Here is a 10,733-nt window from a genome sequence, read left to right on the forward strand (position 1 = left end):
TTCTCTTCCTCCCTTCTACTCTTTCCCCAGCCATTGAGAAAAAAAGCAATGTGTTATCAGTTGTAAAATCATGGAAAGATAGTTCCATAGAAGCCATGTTGCAAGAAAAATAAAGTGAAAAAGTTATGTTTCAATCTATGCTCACTTTACCAGTTCTCTCTCTGGAGATGCACAATATTTTTCTATGTAAGAATTGTCTTGGATCATTGTATTAGTCAGAATAGATAAATCTTTCACAGTTGATCATCTTTACAATGTTGCTGTTACAGGGGCAGCTAGGTAATGCAGTGGATAGAGCACCAGCCCTGAAGTCAGGAGGATCTGAGTTCAAATCTGGCTGCATACACTTAATAGTTCCTAGCTGTGTGACCCTGGGCAAGTCACTTGACTCCAATTACTTTGCAAAACAAATAAACAATGTTGTTGGTACTGTGTGTCATGTTTTTCTGGTTCTGTTCACCTCACTTTGCATTAGTTTATATAAATTTATATTATACATTATTATTTTAGTTTATATAAGTATTTAGATAAGTATTCCCAGGCTTGTCAGAAACCCTTCTACTCGTCAATTTTATAGCACAACAATATTTCACCACAATCATATACTATAATCTGTTCAGTGATTTTCCAATTGATGGGGCTCCAAGTCTTTTGCTACAATGAAGAGTAGCTATATGTGATGACCACGTTAGCACCCTGGATACCTTAGAATCAGTCGGAGGCAGGATAAGCAAAAGTCCTTAGTCTTTATTCTTGGTCTTTAGGGGTAGAAGTGAACAGGATGGAAGCAGACTCTCCTCGACCTCCTTCTTCCTCATCTACTACCAAAGTGACCCTGGCTCATCTTACTCCATCCCCTAGTCCCTCTTACAATCCTCTGTATATACCAATCATCGAGCCAGCACAGGATAGTGGGAAGGGCCATTTTCCAAACATATGCCCATGGAATATAGTCCAATTGGTAGTTAGCCTCAAGTGCTCAACTGTCCTGACCTCAGTGCATCAACTCAAGAGTTTCAGCCCTCTACATCTCCTGCTTTCTTTTGTTTTAGAACACAGATGGTCACACCATCTCTGACTCCTCAGGGAGGTGAGAGACCCCCAAAACGAGGGGATCATGCCCTCCCTGACTTCTCAGGAAAGGAGATGAAAACATCAAAAAGGAGGTGATCGTGCCCCCCCCCCACTTCTCAGGAAGGGAGGTAAAAGCACTAAAAAGGAGATGATCACACCTTCCCTGACATCTCAGGAAGGGAGATGAAAAGCTAGCATCAAAATGAAGTGGGGATCGCTAGTGGGTTTCTGGGCTGAAGGGTCTTATTAGAAACAGGTATGCACAAACCCATCAGCATAGGAGGTATTACACAAGCACATGGCAATAACGCTCAGACTATTAGTGATGACTCTCCCCACAATCAGTGCAGGCTCAATGTGGTGCAACAAACATGAAATGTACATTCAAGTAGTGATATAAGAAACAATATGAATCAACAAGGTGTTGTAAAAGATTTCCAGAAGTCCTAGAAGGAGGGTATGTAAACAATAGTCTCACAAATATCTTTTTCAGCAGCCGAAAGATGGTCCAAGACCAATCTATTGTCCATTGCTTTACATGTCAGGAAATCCAATGATCCCCCTGAGTTTTTGAAGTCCTGCAACAGTCTTTTTATGTGTTAGGGAATCCAATGATTTCAGCAGATTTTGAAGTCCTCCAACAGTCTTATCATTTCTCAGAAAACCCAATGATTCCAGCAGATGTTGAAGTCCTGCAATAGTCTTATCATTTCTCAGAAAACCCAATGATTCCAGCAGATGTTGAAGTCCTGTAACCGTCTTATCATTTCTCAGAAAATCCAATGATTCCAGCAGATGTTGAAGTCCTGCAACAGTCTTATCATTTCTCAGAGAATCTAGTGATTCCTGAGGATTTTGAAGTCCAACAATTTTTGATGTCCATGAGTCAAACGCCATAACTGCCATGCTCTTTCAGTGGTGGCACAGTCAGCAATGGAACCACCTGATGTTTCTCGGGTCTTCTCCTTTGTTTAAAGGGTCTGCTCCATCTCTCTCTGATGGACAAGGAAGGTGAATACAGCTCATTGGCACCCATCTGATTCCTTCTCCATCTGTGGAGATATAAGCAAACCCTCTCCCCCAAACAGTTAACCTATCTAGTCCCTTCCACTCACTACTTTCTGGGTCTCTCCACATCACCTGGCAATTATCTAAAGATAGTGGAGCTGCTTGCACTGGACACTGCCCTTCCGGTGGGTTATAAAACCTGTCTGCCAGAGCCAGTGCATCTTTGTCAAAAATCAAGAAGTTAATAGTATAAAGAGCTAGATTAGCAGTTCTCTAGGGTTACCTGTGGATCCTCCTTTCTTTTGTTTTTGGAGGAGTGTCTTAATGTCTCTATTTCTCCTCTCTACTATTGCCTGTCCCTGAGTATTAAAAGGTATGCCCGTGGTGTGTAAAATTTTATACTGTGCACAAAAGTGTGCAAAATGTTTAGAAGTATATGCAGGACCATTGTCTGTTTTTATTGCTTGTGGCACACCCATAATTGCAAATGCTTGTATGAGGGATTCAGTGACCACTCGGGCTGTCTCTTTTGCTGCTGGTATTGCAAAAGTGAATCCTGAAAAAGTATCTAACCACAACATGGATAAAAGACTGACAACCAAAAGATTTATAATGGGTCACATCTATTTGCCAAATTTCATTGGGTCTCAAACCACGAGGGTTCTTCCCTGGAGGCAATGTAGGAGCATGGAAAGGAAGGCAAGCTGTATAGGCTTTTATTATGCTCCTAGCTTCCTCTCTTGTTATTCCAAATTGTAAACATAAAGCTCAAGCAGCCTGATGATATTTAAAATGAGATTCTTGGGCTTCTTGAAATAAAGGAGTATTGGCCAGCATAGTTAGAAGGCTATCTGCCTTTGAATTACCATCAAAAATAGGACCTGGAAGTCCACTATAAGAGTGGACATGAAAGATATAAATCTTACTTGGATGCTTTCTCACTTGCTCTTGAAGCTCCTTAAAGAGCTGATATATATTACAGGCTACAAATTTTATTTGGGCTGTGGCAATTCTTTGTGCCACACCTACTGAATAGGCCGAATCAGCTATTATATTTATATCTCCTGGATAATAAGAGCTAGAATGATTGCATACAATTCATTCTGCTGAGTGGACTGAAAAGGAGTTCTGACTACTCTATAGCTAAGTCACAAGAGTATACAGTGCAAATATTATGTTTGGATGCATCTGTAAAGATAGTTGGTCCTTTAAGAGGAACTTTAGAAACCTTTTCTTCAAGAATCCATCGCCAACTATGTAATAGGTTATCTTTAATGGAGACCCGTGTGTAAAATTTGGAGTCATGGCTAATAAAATTTGCCACTCTGGGATGGTCTCACAGCACACATTAATTTGTGTATTAGTATAAAAGGTGTATATCTTGTCAGGTCTTATCCCAGACAATTGTACTGCTTGCTTAATGGCCTTTAATAAAATTCTAGCCACAAGCACGGGGTAAGGACTAAGGTTTTGTTCTGGTTGTGCTGGGAGGTTCACCCACTCACACTGTCTCCTTGATGAAGGACTGCTGTGGGTGCCTCTTGTGTAGCAAAAACTGATATTTCCAAGGGTTTTTGAGTGACTCTTTTAACCACATTGGATAAAGCCAGTTCAACTTCTCTCAAAGCCTCTTGAGCTTCTTTTGTAAGCTGGTGTGGTGAATTTAAAGCACTGTCTCCCCTTAAAATGTCATATAATGGTTGCAATTCATAGGTAGTCAAGCCTAACACTGGACACATCCATTGGACATCTCCTATCAATTTCTGAAAGTCATTTAAGGTGTTTAGCTTCTCTGTTCTTAAGGAAAGTTTTTGTACTGTAAGCACTTTAAGATATACTTCATATCCTAAATATTGAAAAGGAGCATGTCTTGGAATTTTTTCTGGAGTTATGTGCAATTTGTAGTACCTTAGTGTTTCCATGGTCTTCTGTAGACATGCTTCTAACATTTGTTCCTCAGGTGCACATCCCAATATATTATCCAGGTAATGTAATAAAATAACTTTTGGAAATGCTTTTCTTACTGGAGCAAGAGCAGCAGTAACATACATTTGACACATAGTAGGGCTGTTTTTCATTCCCTGTGGCAAAACTGTCCATTCATATCCTTTATAAGGCTCAGCTAAGTTAATGCTGGGCACCCAAAAAGGCAAATCTTTTCATATCCTCCTTATCTAGAGGGATAGAATACAATCCTTAATGTCTATAACTCAAAGAGGCCATTCTCTAGGCAACTGAGTAGGAGATGGAAGCCCAGGCTGAAGAGTTCCCATAGTTTCCATCTGTTCATTTACCTTTCTTAAATCAGTAAACATCCTCAATTTTCCAGATTTCTTTCTTACAACAAATACTGGGGAATTCTAAGGACTAAGAGAAGGTTGTAAGTGTCCTTGGTCAAGTTGCTCCTGTACTATATCTAATTAGGCCTGAATGAATGCCTTAAGGCATTTATTAAGCACTTGCTACATGTTCCAGGCACTTTGATAAGTCCTGGGGAAACAGAGAAAGACAAAAGACAGGCTTTGCTGTTGAGGAGTTCACAGTTTACTAGGGAAGGCATTGCAAACAATTGTATATAAACTAGCTATATACAGGATAAATTGGAGAGAAATTCAGAGTGAAAACAAAGATAAGGGAACTGGGAGAGGGGATTAAAGAAAGGAGTCAACAGTGATTTCAAATCTAGAGCTCTTTGCTTTCCATGATTCATAAAAGGCATGAGTGATTTCATCCCTCATTTTTGCTTTTCAAAATTCCAGAGTAATAAATTATGTCCCTTAAGGGGTAGTGCGACAATCTGGAGATTACCTATAAGAGTGATATTGCAGAATCAGAATGCAATTTCTGGAAAACCTACATCTGTACCTGTGGGGTGGAGGTGGGGGAGTGATTTGGCATTTGACCACTTTCCTGCCTTCTGTGGCTGCCCACTATTTGGATTTGTTTGTTATTTAACTAGGTTCCACAATGTGATACAGTTCAGAAGGGTTTATGTGTATTTGCAGCCACACACGGAGCTTACTGAGAAATGGCCCTCCAGCACCGTGGACAGCACAGAAAACCCAATTCCAGAGGGCCTTTGCTTTGGATATGACAAGCTGAGGCAGGACAGACCAGTACTGAGAGGGGGGAATACTGAATTCCAGACCACAGTGCCCCCCAATCTCTTTCCTTGAAGCAGGGAGCAGATTTCATATGACAAGAAGAGTGAAGGTGTGCCTGGGGGAAAAGAGGGGATTAGCAGTGTAGATGACCTCAAGAATGTGATCTGCTCTTGGTCAGCCTCTTTTGGCTCTTTCCCTTCCTTCCCCAAAGGGGGTCTGTTCCCAGATACCTTCCCTCATGCCATCTTCAACTAAATTCCTCTCAATTAATTCTTTTTTATTTTATTTAATATAAATCTTTTAATTTTCAAAACGTATGCATGGATAATTTAACAACATTGACCCTTCCATAGTCTTGTGTTTCAGATTTTCTCCTCCTTCCCCCCATCTCTTCCCCTAGTTGGCAAGCAATTCAATATATGTTAAACTTGTTAAAATATGTCAAATCCTATATATATATATATAAACACACATACACTTTTATAAACGTATTTGTGCAATTCTCTTGCTGCACAAGAAAAATTAGATCAAAAAGGAAAGAAAATGAGTAAGAAAACAATGCAAGTGAACAACCACAAAAAGAGTGAAAATGCTATATTGTGATCCACACTCAGTCCCCCACAATCCTCTGTCTGGATGTAGATGGCTCTCTTTATCGCAGGATCATTGGAACTGGTTTGAATCAACACATTGTTGGAGAGAGCCACGTTCATCAGAATTGATCTAGGTATAATCTTGTTGCCGTGTACAATGATCTGGTTCTGCTCACTTCACTCAGGATCAGTTCATGTAAGTATCTCCTCAATTAACTCTTGTAGCACCTTTGAAAGGCGAATCAGTTTGGGGTGAGTGGGAGATTAGGGTTGTTAGGCACTCCTCTTCCCATACCTGGATTACTTTCTCCCCTTCCCCTATCCAAGAGAGGATTTACTGTCGTACCTGTGTGTACCTGTGTGTGTTGCGGTGGGGTATCCCCATGGTTTCCTTGCCTTTGGGAAATTTGGGAGCAAGAGAAAATAAAAGGGAGGGTTTTTTTTTTTTTTTTTTTGATCTCCAAATCCTGTACATCTGTCTCCTTCCCTGTCCCTATCCACCCTACCCATCTAGCCCGTTTCTATACAAGGGCATCTCTCTCTCTCTCTCTCACACCGGTCCCTCACTCCCACCCCTTTCATTCAGCTGAGACCCGAGTTAGGAAGAATAGGGGAGAGGCGTGAAGGGGGGGGCGGGGTGCAGACACTGTGTGAGACGGTGGGGGCGCATTCTCGGGCCTTGAACTCAGCGAGGTCGGAATGTGCTGATAAGTCCGAGATAACTCTGGGACTAAGAAGGGCGGCGGCAAGGCAAGACAGGGCTCGGCTTGCAGCCACTGGGGATAAATAGGGACTGAGCCGGCGAGTGGCCAGAGAAAGCCACAAGTGCGGAGAGAGGAAAGGCAAGGCAGCATCTTCGCGGGAAGCAGCAGCAGCAGCAGCAGCAGCGTTAGTAGCAGCTGAGGTTTCTCCTTCACCTTCCAGCCCACTTCTTCCAAAACATGGACTCCCAGAAAGCGCTGCCCAGCATCTTGCTGCTGCTGCTCCTTCTGCAGCTCCCAGGCAGCTTCTCCCATCCCCTGGAGGGACCTCGCCAGGTCCGGGAGCTGACCGGGGTCCAGGTGAGCACGGCCGATGTTCTCCGGGCAATCTGGCCAAAAGGAGAGCCCAATGTGCTTTCTCTTCCACCCTCTCGCTCCGAGAGTTCTACAGAAATCCTGGGAAGTGACGGGTAAAGGGCTGGGATCGGGAGCATCAGGGGGAACCTCTCGATGTGGGCCGGGGTCCCAACCTCTATTTCCCAAAGGATCAGAGACAGACCAAGCCTCGAAGCCGTCAAAAGTCAGCAGAATGACCCCTGATAGAAGTCCGACAAAACCTAGATTTTCATTGGCGGCACACTGGGCGCCTGCAGGAGCTTGGGGAGGCGAGGGGAGGGAGGGAGAGTTGATTCTCAAGGGGGTTCACAATCTTTGCTAACCTGTCCCTTTTACTCCCGCCATCCTCCCAGGAACTGCTCTACAGACTAAAAGACAAGATCTCAGCTCTGGAGAAGTTGGATTCGGAGGAGCCTGAGCAGCGGAAGCAAGAGACTCGGGGAGAAGTCCGGGAGAACAGAAAGCTTCAACAGCAGCCGGTGCCAGAGCGCAGCCGTGACTATAGGCTCCCCGCCTTCCAGGCCCTACATGGTCTGCAGACCCCCAAAGTGATGCGGGGCTCAAGCTGCTTTGGCAGGAGGCTGGATAGAATCGGCTCTCTCAGCGACCTGGGGTGCAATGGTAAACTGACGCCTTTTCTCTAGCCCCGTCTCCCTTCTGGCTAATCTCACCCGGCAACGTCCCCTCCCCCCACTCCCAGTCACACTAAGACCTTCTCTTCAAGTAATCATTCACACCTAAACTCCATTTCATTCCCAGACTTAGTGACCAGGGAAGAGAATTGGGAATGGAGGGATCTTGTAGAGGGAACAAGATCCCTAGGGTACCATTCAGAGCCACTCAGCATGGCCCCCACCGCCAAGGCTGGAACAAAAGAGAAACAGAGGGAGGGGGGCTGCCCTGTTCCCTGGGGAACAGCAGAAGCTGATAGCAAAGATGCTACATGGAGAGGAGAGGAGGAATTGGAGAGAGAGGTTCCTGCAGCCACTTTCTTATGTGTTTGGTTTTTAATTTTTCCTTCTTTTCCTTTAGGATTAATTGGCTAGTGAGTTTCCTCCACTGGAAAGGCACAAGGCGAATAGAAAGACATGCTCAGGAACTAGATCCCTTTGAGAGAGAACCTTTCTAGCCCCAGAGACTCACTTTCTAGTCCTAGATCTTTTCTGTTCAAATTTAGAAAGGCTCCCTGTATGTAGCATGGGAGTTGCTGACTCCCTTATAACATGGTTATTTTTCCTTTTTTCTTTATCCTTTTTTCTGGACCAGTGAAAAGATCCCTGGACATGGAGTCTGGGGATCTGAGTTTAAATTCCAGTTTCCCTCCATTTGTGATTTTTTTGGACAAATCACTTAATTTTTCTGTACCTCAGTTTTCTCATCTGTAAAATGAGAGGGTTACACTCAATTTCCTTTAAAGCTCCTTCCATCTTTGGGTCTGTGATTTTTAGAATCTGGCCAGTGAAACATCTCATGATTCCCTTTTATTCTTCTCTTTTGTTTGTATCTTAGGCTTATCACTGCCTTCCTTTTTCGGAGATATTGTTTAGCTCTACTAACAACCCTTAAGGTTAAAGAGGCTGCAATGTTTTATTATTTCCATGATTTAAACATCCAAGCTTGAAGTGTCCCAACTGCTAAAAAGGTTGAGTACTATTTCTTTCAGGCAGCCCTTGTGAGAAGACTAAGGGTTCACTCATCTTTTGCTTCCTAGTCATTCGCCCAAGCTTCTCACAGCTGCAAAAGCAGATGAAATCATTCAATTGGGGTGTTATTTCTGTTTTTCTGAGGAGGCATTGAGGTTAAGAGGGATGAAAAGATCAGAATGAATTGTAGGGGGCATTGTGGTTTGGAGACTGGGACAAGAAAAGCAGTAAAGAAAGGGAGAGGCAGATTTCATCTTGACACCAAGAAAAAACTTTGTCCAAAAGCCAAATGGATTTCCTTGGGAAGTAGTGAGTTCTCTTTTACTAGAGGTCTTTAAGTAGAAGCTTAATGATCATTTTGGGGAGAGGGTTCTTATTCAATTTAGATTAGCTGGCCACTGAGGTCTCTTCCTACTTTGAGAATCTATATCCCCATGAATGATAAAACAAAAGAAAATAAAACCCAGAGAGAGAAAAATTAAAAAACCTATATTCTACCTCTGCTCTGAACCTCCCCTGAATAACCTTATTTCTGTCTTTTTCTCCCTCAGGTGTGTCAAGAAGAAATTAAGAAGTCCCAGCTGCCTACTTCCTAACATCTAATTCTTGGGGGCTTTTCCGCCCCCTCAAAATGACGCCTATTTATTTATTTATATTTATTTATTTATTTGGTTGTTTTGTATAAACTGGTTTCTTATTTTTGAGCATGAAAAATTCATGATTAAATAAAACCAGCCTAATTTCTTTTTTATTTTGGAGTTATTATTCTTGGAGCATTAAAAAAAAATCCTTTACTATGCTCAAAAAGTTATCAAACTGTGCATGCCCTTTGATCCAGCAGTGTTTCTACTGGGCTTATATCCCAAAGAGATTTTAAAGAAGGGAAAGGGACCTGTATGTGCACGAATGTTTGTGGCAGCCCTCTTTGTAGTGGCCAGAAACTGGAAACTGAGTGGATGCCCATTAACTGGAGATTGGCTGAATAAGTTATGGTATATGAATGTTATGGAATATTATTGTTCTGTAAGAAATGACCAGCAGGATGATTTCAGAAAGGCCTGGAGAGATTTACACAAACTGATGCTGAGTGAAATGAGCAGGACCAGGAGATCATTATATACTTCAGCGATACTATATGATGATCAATTCTGATGGACTCGGCCCTTTTCAGCAATGAGATGAACCAAACCAGTTCCAATGGAGCAATAATGAACTGAACCAGCTACGCCCAGCGAAAGAACTCTGGGAGATGACTATGAACCACTACATAGAATTCCCAATCCCTCTATTTTTGTCCGCCTGCATTTTTGATTTCCTTCTCAGGCTAATAGTATACTATTTCAAAGTCTGACTCTTTTTATACGCCAAATATGTCTGACTCTTTTATACGCCATGTATACTTATATTGTATTTAATTTATACTTTAACATATTTAACATGTATTGGTCAACCTGCCATGGGGTGGGGGACGGAATGGGGGGAAGGAGGGAAAAAGTGGAACAAAAGGTTTGGCAATTGTCAATGCTATAAAATTACCTATGCATATAACTTGTAAATAAAAAGCTATAAAATAATTTTTTAAAAATCCATTGACGTCCTTCTATGTGCCTATATTTTATGAGAGACAATCACCAGATAGGATGAGCTTGGGGAAAGAAGGTACAGTACAATTCAATAAGAATTTGTTAAAAGTTAGGTCCTAGAGTTACAAAGACAAAGGTGAAAGATACCTTCCTCAAGGGATTGAGGGAAACAATGTGTATGCAGATAACCACAAAGCATTTGAATGACTCTAGTAGTAATGTAAGGATGCTAACATCCTAGCCTTGGGAAAATCTTAGGGAGCCTATATCCCAGGGGGTTTCTAAATGCCTTGGAATAAACAGAAACATCCTAAGTAGTTAAAATGTATTGGAAACTGCCTCAGGGAAGAGAGAGTGGGCTGGGATAGGGAGCAAATCAGCAAAAAAGGTGTGATGTTACATCCCCAAAGGTGCCCTAGCCCCACCAGGCTTCCACTATTCCTGAAATGCCACCATAAGAATCATTCCCTTGGCTTTGTCCAAAAGTCAGAGAATTCCGGAGTGATAAAACAGAACTCCTCCCCACTTCCTCTCTTTCAAACTTCCCTGTTCCTGTGGAGGGCACCACCATCCTGTCACCCAAACTTATCCTGGTCTCCTCCATCCCTCCCACCATATCCAATATGTTGTC

The 10,733-nt window shown here is 42.4% G+C and overlaps 1 protein-coding gene across 1 annotated transcript; it reads left to right on the plus strand.

Moving 5' to 3' along the window:
* Window positions 1-6,534: 6,534 nt before the first annotated feature.
* On the plus strand, window positions 6,535-9,323 carry NPPB (natriuretic peptide B). Its single transcript, XM_023499877.2, has 3 exons — window positions 6,535-6,840; window positions 7,230-7,497; window positions 9,071-9,323. The coding sequence occupies exons 1-3, from the start codon at window positions 6,721-6,723 to the stop codon at window positions 9,088-9,090; spliced, it is 408 nt and encodes a 135-aa protein (XP_023355645.2). The 5' UTR covers window positions 6,535-6,720; the 3' UTR covers window positions 9,091-9,323.
* The last annotated feature ends 1,410 nt before the right edge of the window (window positions 9,324-10,733 follow it).

This window comes from Sarcophilus harrisii, chromosome 3, assembly GCF_902635505.1.
Source record: "Sarcophilus harrisii chromosome 3, mSarHar1.11, whole genome shotgun sequence".
Taxonomy (NCBI): domain Eukaryota; kingdom Metazoa; phylum Chordata; class Mammalia; order Dasyuromorphia; family Dasyuridae; genus Sarcophilus; species Sarcophilus harrisii.